The 21,744-nt window shown below is 43.7% G+C and overlaps 1 protein-coding gene across 1 annotated transcript in view; it reads right to left on the reverse strand.

Annotated features, from left to right (window-relative positions):
• Nucleotides 1-815: 815 nt before the first annotated feature.
• Nucleotides 816-21,744, reverse strand: part of LOC129865281 (copine-8-like) — a 134,989-nt gene continuing 114,060 nt past the window's right edge. Inside the window, exons 14-20 of the mRNA XM_055937927.1 lie at nucleotides 14,174-14,220; nucleotides 13,112-13,293; nucleotides 12,052-12,179; nucleotides 10,217-10,319; nucleotides 7,054-7,111; nucleotides 6,748-6,821; nucleotides 816-4,879 (exon numbers count right to left, since the gene is read on the reverse strand). Coding sequence (XP_055793902.1) covers nucleotides 4,643-4,879; nucleotides 6,748-6,821; nucleotides 7,054-7,111; nucleotides 10,217-10,319; nucleotides 12,052-12,179; nucleotides 13,112-13,293; nucleotides 14,174-14,220 — 829 coding nt within the window. The 3' untranslated portion in view covers nucleotides 816-4,642. The remainder of the gene's footprint in view (nucleotides 4,880-6,747; nucleotides 6,822-7,053; nucleotides 7,112-10,216; nucleotides 10,320-12,051; nucleotides 12,180-13,111; nucleotides 13,294-14,173; nucleotides 14,221-21,744) is intronic.

Consider the following 21,744-nt stretch of genomic DNA (forward strand, 5'->3'; position numbering starts at 1 on the left):
AAGAAGCCGGATGTGGAGGTCCTGGGCTGGCGTAGTTACACTTGGTCTGCGGTTGTGAGGCCAGCTGGACGTACTACCAAATTCTCTAAAACGACGGCGGCTTATGGTAGAGAAATTAAAATTAAATTATCTGGCAACAGCTCTGGTGGACATTCTTGACAATTGCATGCTCCCTCAAAACGTGAGACATCTATGGCACTGTGCTGTGTGACAAAACTGCACATTTTAGAGTGGCCTTTTATTGTCCCCAGCATAATGTGCAATGATCATGCTGTTTAATCCGCTTCTTGATATGCCACACCTGTCAGGTGGATGGATTGTCCTGCCAAAGGAGAAATGCTGACTAACAGGGATGTAAACAAATTTGTGCACAACATTTGAGAGAAATATGCTTTTTGTGCATATGGAACATTTCTGGGATCTTTTATGTCAGCTCATGAAACATGGGACCAACACTTAAGATGTTATGTTAATATTTTTATTCGTGATACTTGCCACCCACAGATGGTTTTCTTAGTTATTTATTTATTTTATATTTGTGTCCAAACTCTCTGTGATCCTTTGTCCCCGTTCAGGACCACAGCCTCCCGAATCCTCTGCCAAGGGTAATTATTATTTGCCAGTCGGCCAACAAACTATATTCTCCTTCTGCAATTAGAACGTCACACCAACACTCAAAACAGTTATTGGAAGCCAGACTGTTGGAAGCCAGGAGGAGAAGAGAAGGCTGGAGTGATCTATTGAGAACTCGCCTCTCCTTTTCTGTAACATTTTGAGAAAGTAATGCATGCAAAGAAAAGCACTTCAGCAGAAAGTTAGTGTTTAGTAAGAATGTTTATTTAAAAATCAGTAGTTTAATACAGAAATAGTCATCTATAATATGGATTACCAGACAATCAGAACTTCAGTCAGGCTTTCATCTGATTTACCACTGATTCCAAAAATACAATATATTTTTTTCCCCATAAATTAAGTTATGCAAAGAAAATATACACTAGAAAAGCAAATATTGTACACTGACACAAAATAGAGAACAAGTCAATATCTGAAGGCATCGCACAAATTCCAAGAAATCAGTGAACGTTTTTAAGGCAATTTTGTACAGTTATTTTCATAGATTTTCTTTTTCCAAAACACTCAATTATAACAAAAAGAACTGGTGCATCTCATGTAAAACTGTACATGCAAACATAGTGCACCTTATAAGTAGATATGATGAGCATACAATATATTATTTGTATATCTTTAGTAAACAAAGATCACGTGTGTGAACTCACATGGTCTGTTAAACTCTGGCGGCAAGTACACACACACACACGCACGCACGCACGCACGCACGCATGCACGGCTTGGCAAGCAGATGGCAAGAGTTGTGGCACTAGCGAAGCAGTGAAAGCAAAGAATGATCCCTTCCATAGTAGGGTGAACTGAGAAAGCACTAAGAAATGACACAATGTCAGTAGTCCACGATGGTGACCATGGTCTCAGCGGTATGTGTGTCTGTGTGTGGTCGTAGGCGTGTGCCTGTGTATATGCACGCGCACACGTGTGTGTCCACATTGTGTCAGTAGCCTGTGGGTGGTTAATGGGAGCCTATAACGATCTCTAGACTGTGACTCAAAGTCCTAATGATACCTCCTGCTCTGCTCTGCTACAAGCCCAGTGGGAGACTGCAGCACAGACTCAGACAAGCTGGGTTTCAAATAACACACTAGCTGTGCCCCACATAATGCATTTCTTTTGACAAGAGCCACGTGGTGCACTATATGGATTTCGCTAGGGTTTCATATGATACACAGACTCAAGACTAGCTACAACTACATATGCAGGGAGCTGATTATGGAAGGCTTTCAAATTTGTGAGAAAAACACGATGAAAGAAGACACTAGTGAAAGAAAAATACAGTTTGTGTCTACTGTGTGTCTTTTTTTTAAACAAGGCAGAGTTTCTTATCAAATATATGTTGTGTAAAATGTATGGGTTAAAATGTATGGGTTAAAATGTATGGGTTAAAATGACAGACTGTCATGTTGAATATACTGAGTGAGGTTATTCTCTTTCTAGGCTAGCCAACATCTCTCTGTATAGGTTTGGCACTGTGTTGATTCAGGCATGTAGCACTAATGCCCGTACTCTTCTGACTACATCAGAGGGTTGACCTGTTTGTCTACTTCTGTCCAGGGTCGTTCCACCTCAAAAAACACAAGAAAGAGGATATATATTGGCATTTTCACACTTCGTGTTCAGATCAATTATGTTATCAAAGATGATTTGGATATGAAGCACGAAAATGCTAATATAGGTACCATTGACTTGCATTGGATTTGTGCGACAAATGCTAAAAAGTTAGAATTCAAAACAGTGGCCGGGTAAACAAAACCAAAGAATGGGATGCTGTCGTACTTTGTCCATAGACTGCTTACAGGGTATGGAAACCAATATGTAATTTTGTCATTTGGGTGAACTATTCCTTTCACATTGACATAGAATGATGAAATGACATGGAACGACCCTCCAATGACATAACCCACTGGGCTGTATCCCCCTCTCTCACCCCCCTCTCCTCCTGCCATGCCAAATATTATTGGCTTGGAGTCGATCCTATTTAAGCATTAAAACACAGTCTATTGCACTCTGTGAGGCTGCGTCCACTGAGCTGCAGTGAGACAGGAGGAGGAATTACACACAGAGAGAAACAGAGGAGTTGCTATGTGGTTGAATTGTGGCAAAGGGCATCGGTCTATCAGTAATGATATGGCAACAGACAGACAGGTAACAGACCGACAGTGGCACACACATGAAAATGGCAACAAATGGCAACAACTGCGAAACACATAAATGTGGTGTTGCAATGTCTGTTAAATTGATATTGATATGGGATATTGATATGTAACCAATGAGGTTATCAATTACACACCACCTCCAGCACTAGCTAGTAGTTATATTATGATCATAATTATTAGTATTATTAATAATTAAAAGGCAGATGATATAAACTCTAAGCCCATTAAGACGGCAGATTGAAGAGGATACCCTGGCTGTAAGAAGTAAGAAAGGGTTGACTGTGTATAATGGTTATGGGCCAGGAGTTTTTCCTCGGTGAGGAAAAACTCCTAGCCCTCAGTGGGTATTGTTAATTGATATTATGGGATGAGAATTACAATATTTAGGAAGAACAGGTTGTCATGACAACCACCAGACACCATCATCTAGGGCCAACACACTCAGGGCTTAACACTACAACAATTAAATAATATTACATATTTATTGGCACAACTCAAAACAATAAAATGACCTTAACAAGGCAACTTAAAACAATCTACTTAAGAATATCAGCTTCCAAGGCAAACAAGCGGTTAAGAGCATTGGGTCAGTAACCGAAAGGTCGCTGGTTCAAATCCCCGAGCCGACTCGGTGAAAAATCTGTCGACGTGCCCTTGAGCAAGGCACTTAACCCTAATTGCTCCTGTAAGTCGCTCTGGATAAGAGCGTCTGATAAATGACTCAAATGTAATAATAACACAAAAGAACAAGAAACAAACAGAAGGAAAGCATTTGCGTTACTGTTTTTGACCGCTGGGCTTCTGCTGTTGCCTCAAAACTGGATCTGAGAGCAGGTGTTGTTATTTAAATGGATTGGAAGGGAATATGTTGTTGTTTGAGTCACTGTTGTTCTCGACACAGTGAGAAAACCCGTGGGCACTCGCAGCGTGGCTGGCACGGGCACCCTATCGCCAAGGCAGTTTAGAAAGGAGCAGAATGAGCTTCAACAGAGTTAAAAGTTAAAAACATGGAACCCCAAAGCCTGAGAGCAGTGACAGGCAGGGAAGTGTAGGACCACAATACATGCTCTGACGATACACTCATGCAAACGGTCACATAGTATAGTACAGTAATATACAGTGGCTACTTGGACCTGCACTGTTGCAACCTCAACCTGACTCCCGTGGCAAAGACAACACGCTGCGAGATAAAGAGAGAGAATATCGATTGATATTCCAAAGTTTCATACTGAAAGAAGTACAAATATTATATAAAAGTGTCCAATGATAAAAATCATTATCATTAACATGTACTGTAAACATTGAGTGAGAGTTGGAAGAATAGAGAGACAGAGAGAGATAGAAAGAGACCAGAGATAGAGGGAGAGAGAAGGAAATATATTTCCAGTACAACAGTCAAGTGATTCCACATCCAGAGACTATAGAACCTTTTCGCCACTCTGCTCCTGAAAAGGCCAGTCCCCAGGAAATTCCTTCCTATCCTCCTTTCATTCTTCCTTCCATCATTCAACCTTTCCTTAACTCTGTTATTCCATGCCAGATGAGCTGGGAAGACCAGACTCTGTCTATCTGTGTCCCAGAGAGAGTGTCTCTATTTGCCGATATACAGAAAGTCCAGACAGAGGAACGCTTGACAATGAAAGTAAACATGCCCTTATTGACTCCATCTGCCCGTTCCAAAGTAGAACCCTTTAGAACCGCTCAGTAAAAACATTCTGTCAGTCAGTCAGTCTCCATTGTGCAATGAGAGAGAGCGAGAAAGCCAAGAAGGCCTCTCCTATCACTGAGTGAGTGATGGCGAGAGACAAAGAAATATTTGAAGAGGTGTTGTTTGGGACCAGGGGGCATCTCCGCACCCTTCAGATCTGCGTCTGCAGGGGGTGTCCTGGGGGGGTATTTAATGGGTGTCCATCGGGGCTCTGGACAGGGTACCCTGGGGGTGTGTAGGGAGGGGGTGCAGGCAAGGGCTTGATGCCTCTGGTCCTCATGTAGGAGAGGAACTGGTCAGGGATCTCAGCCAGGACATCCTTGGCTAGACGGGCCATACTCAGAATGTGGTTCCCTGTCCGGTCGATGTAGTCTCTGAACGGGACAAACTGGATGACAAGAGAAAGACAAAAACAGGGCTGGAATTAGTTACAGTACAGTTAATATACAGGTTTGTTTAGCTACTAAATGCTGAATCCTAACTGGAAAACAGACAGAGAGAAGAAATGGAGCTGGAGAAATATACTTTAATATATACTAAAAATGTACAAAAATAAAAGTATAGGCATTATATAGTAGGTGTTAGGCCATTATGTGTGAATTCTGCAAAATACTTTCAAAGACCTTTGAAAACCTATGTTGAGACTTTTTGGACCCACAGTACAAGTAAAATATAAATGTATTCATAGCAGTTGGCAAGTTTAGAGCGAGGTGAAATAGGCCTAGCTAATCAGCTATCAAAGCCTTTCGTTTCCCTCGTCTCTTGTTGTTATGTACAGTGCATTGCTAGCGAACGCTCAGTCTCTTTCATATCTGAACTAATGAGGCTGGGGACAGAGACAGTTTTATCACAGAAGTGTCTTTCATAGGGGTCCTGCCTGTCTGTGTGTAGAGGCAGCTAACTATCCAGACTGACAGATTGTGAGGGCGTGAGTGGGCTAGAAAGAGCAGAACAGAGCTGAACGGACCTCCTAATGTGTGTGTGTGTGTATGTGTGTGTAGACCTCCTATCCAGGTCCACAGCAGAGCAGCCTTGATGTTCTCTCTGTGTTAACAAGGCTCACTAATGAGCAGGGGGAGCGTAAAGATCTAGCCCTCTATCATATCATCCACACAGAGGGAGGTGAGGGAAGAGGGAAAGAGGAGGAGGAAGAGGAGGAGGGAGGGAAGTAAAGAGGGAGGAAGAGAGGAGCCCCTTCTGTTGTCCAACGGAGCAGGGGAAGCCCTGATAGGAAACGGTGCCTAATAGGCTATTATCATATAATGGTGGCTAACCATTTGGAATAGCATGGAGGCTAGCCATTTGGCACAATAGCATAGCATGGAGGCTAGCCACATCAGGGCTCATGTAGCACGGAGGCTAGCCACATCAGGGCTAATGTAGCATGAAGGCTAGCCACATCAGGGCTAATGTAGCATGGAGGCAAGCCACATCAGGGCTGGGGTAATGTCCTGTGGGCAGATTCTGTGTGTAGACAGGACTGAATGGGATGCGTCACAGGTTATTTGGATGTATCAGGATTTGGGCGAAGGCTGTGCTTAAACTTCTTCGCCTCGAGTGCTTCGTGCATGTGCCCACACGGATAGGAAGGGGGTGGGGTAAGGGGGGGCTTTGGCTGAGAATTTCCTTTTGCGAGGGTGGAGACTTCGATTTTGACGAAACTCTCAATTTCTAACAAGTATGAGCACAGAAGTTAATCAAGCAGCTGACCAAATTATGCAAGATTTTACTTCTGGGTTAACAGAGATTAGGAAACCCTCTGCGGGGTTTCTGTCCATCTGGCCTGATGAGGGAGAGCAGAGCAGGTGGGAAGGATCTGAACTCAGACCAGATGTCTGTCTGTCTAACGACACAGATGTTAACTCTAATGTATGAGCACTACTATCTGTGTAAATGTCTTTTTTTGGTTTCATGTATGATTCTGTTGATTCCCCCGTTCGGATTTCCTTCCCAATATGTTTTCTAGTACTTCTAGTCTCTAGATTCTACTACTATTGATCATCATTATGTGCATATAAACAGTATGTTGTAGCCTCTGTCCATACCCCTGACTGTTCTGTGCTATGCAATCAATCAAATGAATTTTTATAAAGCCCTTTGTACAATAACAGTAGTCACAAAATGGAGTCAGATGGATGCAGATGGAAACAGTTTCTTTGTTTGTGAGGCATATTCTAATGCTCCCAAAACCCTAGCTATTTGACTCCATGCATCTTGCAGCCTAGCAGTGGAACAAACAGAAGGAACACGGCGTACCTGAACAATGTCCCTCTCTGCATATCTTCCTCTCGACGAGATCCTCACTTCATCCCCGTCCAACTCGATCATCGCTGAGGAGAAACATGATACTGTAGTCATCATCTGCTCAGTGGAGTGTATATGTGTGTGTGTGTGTGTGTGTGTGTGTGTGTGCGCATGTGTGTGTGTGTGTGTGTGTGTGTGTGTGTGTGTGTGTGTGTGTGTGTGTGTGTGTGTGTGTGTGTGTGTGTGTGTGTGTGTGTGTGCGCATGTGTGTGCGCATACGCACGTACGTACATTTGTGCATCTGTGTGTGTTTCTTACCATCAAATTCTGCTGGTCCCACCCCTACGATGATAATCGACATGGGAAGACACGATGCCTGGATAGGACACGAGGAAACAAAGTTGAGTCCCATATTCTCCCCATTATGTCTGTGACATAACGTTGAGTCTGTCACACAGTATAAATATTCATAGGATTCTGTCAGACAGTCTGAGAAATGAGTTTTATGAGTGATGTTGACCGAGAACCTATACAGCCTTCAGCCTATACAATAAAGTTGATTCACCCCAAGCTGTGTCTGTGTGTGTGTGTAAATATTCATGGCGTGTGTCTGTGAGATGTAGCATATTCCTGAGGGCTGCGTGGGACAGGAACACCTCTCGGAAGTTGGGGACGAGAAAATAAATAAATAAAAGTCTCTCAACTCACACTCCCCCAACACTTTAATGTGTGTGTGTGTGTGTTCTTGTGTGTATGTGTGTCTTTGTGTGTGTGTGTGTGTGTGTGTGTGTGCCATAACCCCGCCCCTGCTCTCTCCATCTTTATGATTGATGAGTTAGTTTGACTGAGGTGTTACCCCAGGGCTGTAGAATGATGAGTTAGTTTGACTGACGTGTTACCCCAGGGCTGTAGAATGATGAGTTAGTTTGACTGAGGTGTTACCCCAGGGCTGTAGAATGATGAGTTAGTTTGACTGAGATGTTACCCCGGGGCTGTAGAATGATACGTTAGTTTGATTGAGGTGTTACCCCAGGGCTGTAGAATGATGAGTTAGTTTGACTGAGGTATTACCCCAGGGCTGTAGAATGATGAGTTAGTTTGACTGAGGTGTTACCCCAGGGCTGTAGAATGATGAATTAGTTTGACTGAGGTGTTACCCCAGGGCTGTAGAATGATGAGTTAGTTTGACTGAGGTGTTACCCCAGGGCTGTAGAATGATGAGATAGTTTGACTGAGGTGTTACCCCAGGGCTGTAGAATGATGAGTTAGTTTGACTGAGGTGTTACCCCAGGGCTGTAGAATGATGAGTTAGTTTGACTGAGGTGTTACCCCAGGGCTGTAGAATGATGAGTTTTTCAGAATGTCTTGTTTACTTGTTTATCTAGGAACTGATCCCAAGTCAGCCTTTACCTCTCCCTATATACAGTGGGGAGAACAAGTATTTGATACACTGCCGATTTTGCAGGTATTCCTACTTACAAAGCATGTAGAGGTCTGTAATTTTTTATCATAGGTACACTTCAACTGTGAGAGAAAGAATCTAAAACAAAAATCCAGAAAATCACATTGCATGATTTTTAAGTAATTCATTTGCATTTTATTGCATGACATAAGTATTTGATCACCTACCAACCAGTAAGAATTCCGGCTCTCACAGACCTGTTAGTTTTTCTTTAAGAAGCCCTCCTGTTCTCCACTCATTACCTGTATTAACTGCACCTGTTTGAACTCGCCCACACACTCAATCAAACAGACTCCAACCTCTCCACAATGGCCAAGACCAGAGAGCTGTGTAAGGACATCAGGGATAAAATTGTAGACCTGCACAAGGCTGGGATGGGCTACAGGACAATAGGCAAGCAGCTTGGTGAGAAGGCAACAACAGTTGGCGCAATTATTAGAAAATGGAGTTCAAGATGACGGTCAATCACCCTCGGTCGGGGGATCCATGCAAGATCTTACCTCATGGGGCATCAATGATCATGGGGAAGGTGAGGGATCAGCCCAGAACTACACGGCAGGACCTGGTCAATGACCTGAAGAGAGCTGGGACCACAGTCTCAAAGAAAATCATTAGTAACACACTACGTCGTCATGGATTAAAATCCTGCAGCGCACGCAAGGTCCCCCTGCTCAAGCCAGCGCATGTCCAGGCCCGTCTGAAGTTTGCCAATGATCATCTGGATGATCCAGAGGAGGAATGGGAGAAGGTCATGTGGTCTGATGAGACAAAAATAGAGCTTTTTGGTCTAAACTCCACTCGCCGTGTTTGGAGGAAGAAGAAGGATGAGTACAACCCTAAGAACACCATCCCAACCGTGAAACATGGAGGTGGAAACATCATTCTTTGGGGATGCTTTTCTGCAAAGGGGACAGGACGACTGCACCGTATTGAGGGCAGGATGGATGGGGCCATGTATCGCAAGATCTTGGCCAACAACCTCCTTCCCTCAGTAAGAGCATTGAAGATGGGTTGTGGCTGGGTCTTCCAGCATGACAACGACCCGAAACACACAGCCAGGGCAACTAAGAAGTGGCTCCGTAAGAAGCATCTCAAGGTCCTGGAGTGGCCTAGCCAGTCTCCAAACCTGAACCCAATAGAAAATCTTTGGAGGGAGCTGAAAGTCCGTATTGCCCAGCGACAGCCCCGAAACCTGAAGGATCTGGAGAAGGTCTGTATGGAGGAGTGGGCAAAATCCCTGCTGCAGTGTGTGCAAACCTGGTCAAGAACTACAGGAAACGTATGATCTCTGTAATTGCAAACAAAGGTTTCTGTACCAAATATTAAGTTCTGTTTTTCTGATGTATCAAATACTTATGTCATGCAATAAAATGCAAATGAATTACTTAAAAATCATACCATGTGATTTTCTGGATTTTTGTTACAGTCTCTTACAGTTGAAGTGTACCTATAATAAAAAAAATTACAGACCTCTACATGCTTTGTAAGTAGGAAAACCTGCAAAATCGGCAGTGTATCAAATACTTGTTCTCCCCACTGTATATATATATACATATATATATATATATATATACATACATATATATATATACATACATATATATACACATACATACATATACATATATATACACATATATATATACATATATACATAAATATATATACATATATATATATATATACACATATATACACACATATATACATATATATACACATATATATATATACACATATATACATACATACATACATACATACATACATACATACATACATATATATTACTGTGCCCACTTCATCTCCCCTGACTATGATAATGCAGACAGTGCTGTGTGTCTTAGCCACTAGCGTCCATACTGGCCATCTAGTGACTAGGGCCGGTATTCAATCAGATCGTGGATTTGGAAAAATGTCCATTTAAAAGTCATTCCGATTGAGCCGACATATGCAGGGTTTACCGTGAATGTGGTCTTTGCCAAAGTGGGAACATTGCTTAGCAGTTGTTGTTCTTACGTTGACGATGGACTCCTTGGTCTGGGCCATGTCTGAGATGACTCCATCTGTGATGATGAGAAGGACGAAGTACTGAGAGCCATCATTCACTGACGCAGCATACCTACAGACAGGAGAGATAAACACAGAGTACATAGGTGAACCACACAAGTGTTTATATTATCCATAAAATCCTACATTATACAATTGTCTTTATTTCCTACAGATGTAACCTTTCTAACCCGGCATGAACTGGCTTGGGTAGTGATATTATTTCTGGCACCGACTTTACACAACATGGGCCCTGGCCTCTGACTGCTCCCTGTGCTTCTCAAACACACGTAAGGCGTGCGGAGAGAGAACATCAGATGCTTGCAGCGTCGGATACAGAGAAGATGACAGAGAAGTCAATTGAACAGTTATTAAACTGCGAGGAGCGTGAGGCAAGGCAGAGAAGGAACGGAGTGGTTATTATTAAGACGTGGGGGCGAGTGGCACACGGCGAAACGAGGAGATGAGACAGAGTAGATGAGAGGAAAGGAGGCTGGAATGACAGCGGTGCCTGGAAGTGAGGGGAGAGGTGAGGAGAAGGGAGGAGAGGGGTAAGGTAGTGTTCTAGGATGGCACTAATGATTGTGGATTCTGAAAGCCACACACACATTTTGCACTGGGTTGTCACCCCTCAACTCAATATTTCTACCTTGGCTTCACAGCAACAATAAATAGGCACACACACATGCATGTGGATGCACACACACACACACACACACACACACACACACACACACACACACACACACACACACACACACACACACACACACACACACACACACACACACACACACACACACACACACACACACTAATCTGTTAATCTCAAGTCTTCTGACAGCACCTTTACTTCATTAAGGAAAACTCATTAAGGCTTAAGGACTGTGTGTGTGTGTGTGTGTGTACGCGCGCGCACGTATGTGTGTGAGAAGGACTGTGTAGTCACTGTTCACTCACACAAACAACACGTTTACAGGTTAACTAAAGAACAGAACGTGACAAAAGTAAAAAAACAACTTTTTTTATTTAACAGCTCAGAAGCACCTTTTATGTGACTCAATTAACGTTAAAGTTCTACAGTGGAATGTTGTTACACTGATTATTTGTGGAATTATCTCTGTGAGCTGTGCATGCCTTGAGAAGCATAGTCACACTTTGTGAATCTCAGTTGAAGAAGAATCTCAGTTAAGTGTCCGTTAGTCTGACCGTGTGGCCGAAACACTGTCACCAATTTATTCTCAGTATAATACTCTGTGAGTTATGTACTGAAACATCTACTTGCACTTATACAAGTTGATCCATCTCAGTTAGCTCTCTGTTAGTCTGCAGACTTCCTCTGTTGTCCTTCCTGCTCTCAGGGAAATGACTCAATCACAACATACAGCCTGCGTGGCGAATGGCTCTCATTGGAACGCAGAGGACAGAGGATCGATACACACGTTCAGGCCATCTTAGTTAGTATTGATCTACTCAGGACTCAGGCATCATGACATATGGCTCTATATAGACATATGGCTCTCTCATGCCTGGGAGGTTTAGGTGTGCATTGGGAGGAATGTGATCTGAAATTTAATGAAGGAAGACCTATAGATGTCGCCCTCTGTTTTTATCACCCTGCTATGTGATTTCAGTCAGGTCAGGGAGTGAATCTAAAAACTCAAAAATAGAAAACCGTGGGTAATATAATTTTCAAATCATAAGTTGAATTTCAATTTGGTTCGAAAATTCACTGAAATGAATCAAAAACTGAAGTGACCTTAAAGCTGTTTCAAGTCCAGCTTTGTTCCTCATAGCACCTTTACCTGGCCACATGGTTGATGACAGGAGAGAAGTTGGTTGGGCCGTAGAGGCAGACAGACTTCAGGCTCTGGTAATATGCCTCCATCACTCCATCTATACCTGCACAGTATGGGTTTTGGGGGTTGCCATTCTGGAAGACACAAAAAGAGAAGGAGGATAGTTAAACATCTGTCATCAATCCCATTCAAGCAGGAGAAGAAAATTAAAAAAGAGAAGAAACTAAAATGAAAAATGTAAGATCTTTCTAATTAAATTCTGAAGCAGGGGAATGAAGTAGGAGAACTAGGAAAGAAAGAGAGGGAGAGGAGGATAAATACACAGCTTTCATCAATACAACTTTAGGCCCAGTCAGAGATATGGGAAATCCCTGCTGAGCATGCTGGAGGCTGTTCCTGTCTGAGTGGTATCCTACTGTTTACAGTACTCTGTAGAGCTGAAGAGGGAAGGAGAGAGAGGGGGAGGGAGGGAGGGAGGGAGGGAGGGAGGGAGGGAGGGAGGGAGGGAGGGAGGGAGGGAGGGCATGGGAGGGAGGGAGGGCATGGGAGGGAGGGCTGTCTGTGATCAATGTTTTTTCCTTACAGAGAGCACAATTACTGTTCCCATTGGCAGTCATAGAAGTCAGTGGTAGTATTTTAGGACTTGGCATCCTAAGCCTCTACAATACTGTTAGTCTGCAGACTTCCTCTGTTGTCCTTCCTGCTCTCAGGGAAAGTAGACAATGAAACTTTGAGCGTTTGAGCCTGCCTGGAGTGCCAGATAGGTGGAGTTTGCTTAGGGTGTTGTTGCTCTTTCACTTGTCTAATTGCTTTACGCTTCGATGGGTGCATCTGCAGCGTTTGACCAGATGTAAAGAAAACAAGCCTGCAACCACGGTAAACACATGAAGTATATGTGGTCCATGCAGCGAGCAAACCCACAATTTAACCAACTGAGCCAGGACTGAACAACTCTGGTGTTGGGGTACCCATCCACAGGTTTTCTTCCAACGTCTCTGAAGCCAAGAGCAGGGATTATCTTATCGGGGTTTAGGGGGTTAGAGGTCAGGGGTTAGAGGTCACTTACCAGGGCGAACTCATGCGAGACCCGTCCGTCGGGGGGCAGCTTGGCTCCGAAGCCCAAAGCAGGGAACATCTTATCACTGTCGTAGTCCTGGATGATCTCCCCTACAGCCTTCAGGGCCATGGCGTAGGCATTCATCTGGTAAGGACTCATGTAGTGGAGGGAGGTGGGCTGGGCTGGGTTGCCTGGGAAACAGGTACAGTAATGGTAAATAATGGGAGAATAATAACAAGGTACAATAATGGAACAACAGAGCCAGATATAGAAAGGAACGGCTGTGTCTCAAATTTAACTCCATTCCCCATTTAGTGCACTGCTAGCCCGTGCTGTTTATGGTAGAAAGTGGTGCATTATATGTGGAATACAGTGTTATCTGAATTTTGCCCATACATAAAGGTAGTTGTGAGTTCAACCAAAAGGTCTGACTTTTAGACAGCATAATCCACCATTTCACTAGAGACCGTGTTAGATCTCTTTCCCTGCCTTTCCCTCTATATACGACTCTGGGTAGTGGGTACAGTACGAGTGACATGCATAATTACATGACCAATATGAGCAGGAGAATAATTTCACTTTATAGCACACTGGCTGTAGTGGTTATGAGTATGGTGACATATTGAACTTTCGATCTTTTAACGGCCCTATTGGACACACATCCAGAACATCAGCTCCTGCACATCATATATCGGACCTCGTCAAATAAAAACGAGGAAGCAATAACCCTACGCTTATGAGTTATCAGCGGGTCTAAGTTTGAATTGAACCAGCTGTTGTTATCTAAGAGATATGGTAGTCCCAGTCAACATCACTATAAAGTCTAAGAGATAGGTAATTTCCTTCCAGCCTTGCTATAACAGGCACACATTAAAATATACAAGAGAGGCACATTCATTCCTGTTATCACCACGAAGCTATCATCTCTTTCACAGCATATAGGTTTTAGCCTGCCCTGCAATAAAGGAGTAGGGCTATTACAGATCACCCCATATGCATACATTTAAACAGCCCTGGTCGACCATTAGGAGAAGTGTTGAGTGTGTGCGAGTGTGTGTGTGTGTTGCTCACCGTTTGAAGCGGTGAAATCAATTGCCACTGTGAAATTAATCTGGGTCCTGGAAGGCAAAAACAAGAGGAGAGTAATTATTAATTTACCACACGCTAACATAGACACACACACACCATAAACCATTGGCTTAATGAACTTTAGTAAACACAATAATGTTCTGATTATCATAGCTCAAGCAAGCAGGCAAGTTGAAACCACTCCTTGCCCTCGGTGCCTGAAGAAACAAAATCAAATTGAAATCTTTCTAATCCCAAGAAGTCAAGACAAACAAGAGGTTCAACAGAGGAGTGCACACAGTGCTGATGTGTGCTGTGCGTGCCGTGCGCCGTAGCTCACACATCCTCTTGCCCTCTCCACCACCTCCTGTATTTGAATAGATCAGGTACTGTAAGGAACCATTGTGGACGTGTCACCCTGTGACGCAATGTGGAGTGCACTGCACAGCCCGCAGACACATGTTAGTGCAGCAGACCTGAAGAAGCCTGTTTACTCATTGTGAGGGAGGGGGAGAACCAGACCAGGGGCTCTGTGCTCTCCTCTCCCCAGCTCCGAGCCACTCTGCCTGCGTTGGCTGTGGTTCAGGTCAGGCTAGGAGCCATGAGGCGGGTATGGATGGATAGGGCCCTGGTCGGACTTTGCGCTACTCTCTAGTGCACACAGACACACACAGCCTGAGTCTACTGCTGGGAGAGGAAGGGGTGGGTGGGGAGTGATGCCTGAAGTACGGCGCTGTCGCCTCATGTTAGGGCAGATAGAGTCTAGGGATGGAGGAGAGGAGAGAGGGAGGATGAAAGGAGGGAGCAGAGGGATGCTTGCATCATTCCCCCTGAGTTAAATCACAAATGTAGTGTTAAATCACTCATTTATGCTTCGTTTTGCATGCATGCTAAGAATGTGTTTGAGCCCATTTCTTATTATATACCTTTTTTTCAACCCAATTTCGTGATATCCAATTGGTAGTTACAGTCTTGTCCCATCGTTGCAACTCTCATACGGACTCGGGAGAGGCGAATGTTGAGAGCCATGCGTCCTCTGAAACACGACCCCGCCAAGTAGCACTGCTGCTTGACACATTGCTCGCTTAACCCGGAAGCCATTGAGCGCATTTCTTAAAGAACATTTGTGTAGGGTTAAAAAGTTACATCTGCTAGTGTAAGTCAATGTGCACATTACACTGGGTTATCCTTTTCACGCCCTAACCATAGAGAGCTGTTTATCTTCTATGTTGGTTGGGGCATGATAGTGACTAGGGTGGGTCATATAGGTGATTAATGGTTTATTTTGGCCTGGTATGCTTCCCAATCAGAGACAGCTGTTTATCGTTGTCTCTGATTGGGGATCATATTTAGGTAGCCATTTTCCCGATTGTGTTTGTGGGATCTTGTCTACAGATAGTTGCCTGTGTGCACACACCAGTAGCGTTTCGTTTGTGCTTTTGTTGTTTTGTTTGGTGAGTTTCTGTTTATTAAAAGATGTGGAACTCTACGCACGCTGCGCCTTGGTCCGATTACTATGACGAACGTGACAATCCTGCATCAAACATAATGTTTTAACTTCACCGAATTGTAATGTAACTCATGTTACATGAATTCAAGTATTTTTTTCCCCTCAGTATAATTCAGTGCCAAGATGTACCACTCAATATTTAAGAGCATTGGTACGCCGCAGAAGTCAGTGGAGAGGAGACAGTTTAATATTCAGAGAAAGGAACATGGGGACAAGTCTTCAAGGAGAAGAGGAGGTGAGACAGTGGTGTATTGGAGTCATATCTGGTCCAGCTCTCTGTGCCAAGAGGGAGACAGACAGACTGGCCCGCCAGCCTGAATTATGGATCTCTCCTCAAACACACACACACACACACACACACACAGTTTCCACCTCGTTCAGTGTGAGGACAGCCGGAAACAGGGGAAGGAGATGGATAAAGAGAGAAAAATAAAAAAAGAGTAGAGAAATGTATCCTAGTCTGAAATGAAATATTACTCAGTCATTTCCATATAACTCAGAGACTGTAAATCAGTGGAGATACAACTCAGAGATACAATCTAATTATTCCCATTACAATGCAGAAGGCTCTCGCTAAAGGTCAGCTGAAGCTTCTGCACCAATCACAGAGGAGTGTGCACAGTGAGGTAAGAGTGAAACATCACCCCATTGGCTCCAGGTGTTGCCCCTGGCGATGCATGTTCCAGGAAAACTAGCCAGCCCGTTCTGACCTTAAAGGGGCAATCAGCAGATGCTACATCCATTTTTTCACTAATAAATGAATGATATGTACCCATTTGTTCTTAAAGAATATAACTCATGAGCTTAGTTCAACTGTTGTACCCCCATCGGTACCCAAAATATAAGCTTGTTTGTAAACCAATGTTTGTAAACAAAGTAAATGTAAACAAACACTGTATAGCCTCAAAAAATGGTTAAAACAATAAAGCTGATATCGTGGATGGTCAGGCCATGCATCCATATATCTGTCTATGAATTTGAGACAGTTTACATTTCTCCAGCCCCACCCCTCAGCGTTTTACCGAAAAAGGGGCAGGGATTGCACTTTGTTATTGTTTCTACTGCTTATTGCCGCTTTAACCCAGCTCAAGCCCGAAAAGCTAATCTTTCAACAGATACGGAGAGAGAGAATTTGACTTTTAATATGGTCCATTTTTAGGTGAAGCTTGCCTTGAAACGTTATCTAAAAGCAACATTAAAGTAACGGATAGAAATTCAGCTCTTCTCAAGTATCGTTAAAGCAGCAAATCCCTAAGGAAGTGACTATAAGGACTTTGTAGCAAACCATTTCATGTCTGCCTGTGTTATTAGCTGGATCATTATCAGAGAGAGGAGAGGAGAAGCAGAGAGAGGAGATGGGGAGTGGGAGGGGGGAGGAAAGGGGGAGAGAGGAGGGAGAGATTTTCTCATGCTTAACAAACATCTAACATACTATGACTAACATACTGTCCCTTCCAGCCTTGTCTATGGGTAGTGATTCATAATAAGTAAATAGCACTACTGTAGGAGTGTTATTGTATTAGTGGCATCCATCTGCCCCTGCCAGCGGACATGGGAAACCCTGTAGGAGTAATTCGTACTGGTCCTGTGGCTAATTCAAATCCTCATCTGACCCCACTTGATTGTTTCATGCATAAATTAGGACTCCATCTCCCCAACCGTAAGTGACGAGGCAGTCTATAGAGCGACTACATGGGCTCACTTGAGAAAAACATGTCAATCCCAAAGTCTTCCCTGGTTAAATAAAGGTTAGTGGAGGAGTGTGAGCCATATTGAAGCTATCAGAGTGCAGGGGATGAGGCGCGCACACACCCCGACTCATGTTTATGTCTCCTATACGATAGTATCCCCCAGGGGCGATCAGTGCAGTACCTTTCTCGACAGCGCTCCTTTCATTTGCTTCCGTTTGCCTCCGTGCAAGAAGAGAAAACTACCCCGTCTGTGTGTCACAAAGCCAGCTGATGACCAATTCACAGAAAAATAAAAACACCTGGGAAAGAAAGAAACTTGTCTGGAGAGATGAGCTGATGAAAATAATGCCAGTGTAAGTAGAGAAGATTAGGGTGAGCAGAGAAGCATCCTCCTTTTGTTACTGGAGTGGAGAGATGGAGAGAGAGAGAGTGTCACGCCCTGACCATAGAGCGCTGTTTATTCTCTATGTTGGTTAGGTCGAGGTGTGATTAAGGGTGGGTTATCTAGGGGAATTGTATGTCTATGTTGGCCTGGTGTGGTTCCCAATCAGAGGCAGCTGTTTATCGTTGTCTCTGATTGGGGATCATATTTAGGTAGCCATTTCCCCATTGTGCTTTGTGGGATCTTGTCTAGGTATAGTTGCCTGCGACCACTACGCTGAGCGTCACGTTTTGTTTATTCGCTTTATTGTTTATGTTCTTTAAGTTTCTCTTCCAAATAAAAGGATGGAAACATACCACGCTGCATCGTGGTCCACTCCTTATAACGATCGTGACAGAGAGCGAGGGAGAAAGAGAGACACAGAGAGAGGTGCACTGGGTTAATAAAAAAGGAGGGGAGATATATGATGGGAAATGCCTATTAAACAGCTGGGACTCAGAGAGCGATCCATTCCGAGTGTTATTGTTAAAGCCCTGGGTGCTTCAACTGGACAAGGCTCTGACAATGTATGACAAACTATGGTACTGTGCAGTGGCGGTGATACTGTGGAAGTTTAGAGAAGAAGGATAGAAGGAGGAGAAGAAGAAGACTGATTGTTTACATGCTGCCTACATAACGTAACCCCAGCAACCACTAAGGGAGCATTGACGCACGCTTAATACAACTTGAAAGCCGCACAAGCAGTACAGAAGGTTGGATTAATTCTGTTTCAAATGGACCGTGTTCATCCCTTTGTATACAATAACTGGTGTTGATATATTAACACTGAATGAGGGTCCCAATCCCACGCACACATGCACACGCATAACAGCTGTGTGCTGCTGGATAAGAGATAGGGGATTTACAACACACTACCCATCCATTCTCTATGCTAATTCCAATGCTAATAGTTGTGGTGCATTCCCATTCACTTCCAAGGGCTTCTGAGCTAATGAAAATGAGCAGATTGGAGTGAGTCACTAACAATGGCTGCTCTCACTCAGAACCTGTCAGGTTGAGGGCTTCAATACGCTCTTGGCTAATGAGGTGAATCTCCATACAGGTGTCAATCAAAATCTAAATGCTGTGGAGAGGAGAGACAAGAAAGAAGAGAAGAAAATAAAAAGGGATTATATACTGAACAAAAATATAAATGCTACAATTTCAAAGATGTTACTTAGTTACAGTTCATATAAGGAAATGAGTCAATTGAAATGAATTCATTAGTACCTAATCTATAGATTTCATATGACTGGAAATCCAGATATGCATCTGTTGGTGACAAATGCCTTAAAAAAAAGGTGAGGACGTGGATCAGAAAACCAGTCAGTATCTGGTGTGACCACCATTTGCCTAATGCAGCGCGACACACCTCCTTTGCATAGAGTTGATCAGGCTGTTGATTGTGGCCTGTCCCACTCCTCTTCAATGGCTGTGCAAAGTTGCTGGATATTGGCGGGAACTGGAACACGCTGTCATTCACGTCGATCCAGAGCATCCCAAACATGCTCAATGGATGACATATCTGGTGAGTATTCAGGCCATGGAAGAACTAGGACATTTTCAGCTTCCAGAAATTTGAATTTTACACCCTTTTTTCAATCTTGTCTCATCACTGCAACTAACTAACGGGCTCGGGAGAGGCGAAGGTGGAATCAAACGTTCTCTGAAACATGACCCAACTAACCGCACTCCTTAACAACCGCCAGCTTAACCCGGAAGCCAGCCGCACCAATGTGTCGGAGGAAACACTGTTCAACTGGCGACCGGAGTCAGCCCGCAGACACCCGGATCGCCACAAGGAGTCACTAGAGCACGATGAGCCAAGTAAAAGCCCCACTGGCCAAACCCTCCCCTAACCCGGACTACGCTGGCCCAATTGTGCGCCTTCCTATGGGACTCCCGGCCACGGTCGGTTGTGGCACAGCCTGGGAATGAACATGTGTCTGTAATAACACCTCTAGCACTCCGCTACGCCACTCGGGAGGCCCTAGCTTCCAGGAATTGTGTACAGATCATTACGGCATGGGGACGTGCGTAATCATGCTGAAACATGAGGTGATGGCGGTGGATGAATAGCACAACAATGGGCCTCAGGATCTCATCATGGTATCTCTGTGCATTCAAATTGCCATCGATAAAATGCAATTATGTTCGTTTTTCCGGAGCTTATGCCTGCCCATACCATAACCCCCCCGCCACCATGGGGCCCTCTGTTCACAACGTTGACATCAGCAAACGATGACATACGCGTGGTCTAAGATTGTGAGACCGGTTGTACATACTGTAAAATACTCTGAAGCAACGTTGGAGGTGGCTTATGGTAGAGAAATTAACATTAAATTCTCTGGCAACAGCTCTGGTGGGCAGTCCTGCAGTCAGTATAACAATTGCATGCTCCCTCAAAACTTGAGACATCTGTGGCATTGTGTTGTGTGACAAAACTGCATATTTCAAAGTGGCCTTTATTGTCCCCAGCACAAGGTGCACCTGTGTAATGATCATGCTGTTTAATCAGCTTCTTGATATGCCACACCTGTCAGGTGGATGGATTATCTTGGCAAAGGAGAAATGCTCACTAACAGGGATTTGGAACATTTCTGGGATCTTGATTTCAGCTCATGAAACATGGGACCAACACTTTACATGTTGCGTTTATATTTTTGTTCAGTGTAGATTATACCTATTAAAGTAACATGCTATTTCTTATCAAACAAGCCAAACAGATGAAGAGACACGAGGGGGTATGAGGAGGCTGTGTGAGAAGAGCTCAGCATGGAGCAGTTATTATGAAACATGAGCACTATAGTCCATTAACATCCATTTAGACTTCAAACAGCAAAAACATCGCTTTCCACTTCATTTAGTCACACAAACGTCAGGGTACACCACTTGGCCCACTCTGTCAAAAAAACATAAAATGTTGGGAGTTAGGAAAGTGCTTTTTATTCTACAACATTCAGAAGGACCTCGTTTTGTGTATGCATTTTACATAAGCAGAGTAAAAAAGTAAACTCCTGTCTCCTACACACTTGTCTCCAGTTACACTGTTAGCCTCCATCGCACTCATACACATTAAACCACATCAATATGCACTGAGTGTACAAACATTAACAACACCTTCTTAATATTGAGTTGCTGCCCGTCCTCCATGGACTACAAGATGTCGGAAGCGCTCCACAAGAACTTCCCACAGTTGTGTCAAGATGGATGGATGTCCTTTGGGAGGTGGACCATTCTTGGTACACACGGGAAACCGTTGAGCGTGAAAACCCCAGCAGCGTTGCAGTTCTTGAAACAAACCGGTGCGCCTGGTACCTACGACCATACCCAGTTGAAAGGCACTTAAATAGTTTGTCTTGCCCATTCACCCTCTGAATGGCACACGTACACAATCCATGTTTCAATTGTCTCAAGGTTTAAACATCCATCTTTAACCTGTCTCCTCCCCTTCATCTACACTGACTGAAGTGGATGTAACAAGTGACATCAATAGGGGGATCATAGCTTTCACCTGGATTCACCTGGTCAGTCTACATCTTGGAAAGAGCAGGTGTTCTTAATGTTTTGTACACTCAGTGTACATACAGTCCATATTACATGCATCCACAGGATCAATTCAGTGATGGTCACACGTCCATATCACTGTGGACAACGGCCATTGTGTTACATACAGTAAGGTGCATAATTACTGGCACCCTTGATAAAGATGAGCAAAAAAATACTGTATAAAATAAATCATACAAATACTGAGCTACTGTATATTCTATGCAACAAATTATGTGGATATTATTTTATAGTACAGTATTTTACTGTACTGTAATACTATTTTATAGTATTTTATAATACAATTTCTCGGAGAAATAGATTTCGTGATAGCACCAATGCCGTTTATCAAACTCCAGGTGGTGCTTTGCAGTGGTGTGTCCAGAACATGTATTAGCATACAGCA

The sequence above is a fragment of the Salvelinus fontinalis genome, chromosome 11, assembly GCF_029448725.1.
Source record: "Salvelinus fontinalis isolate EN_2023a chromosome 11, ASM2944872v1, whole genome shotgun sequence".
In the NCBI taxonomy this organism is placed as follows: Eukaryota; Metazoa; Chordata; class Actinopteri; order Salmoniformes; family Salmonidae; genus Salvelinus; species Salvelinus fontinalis.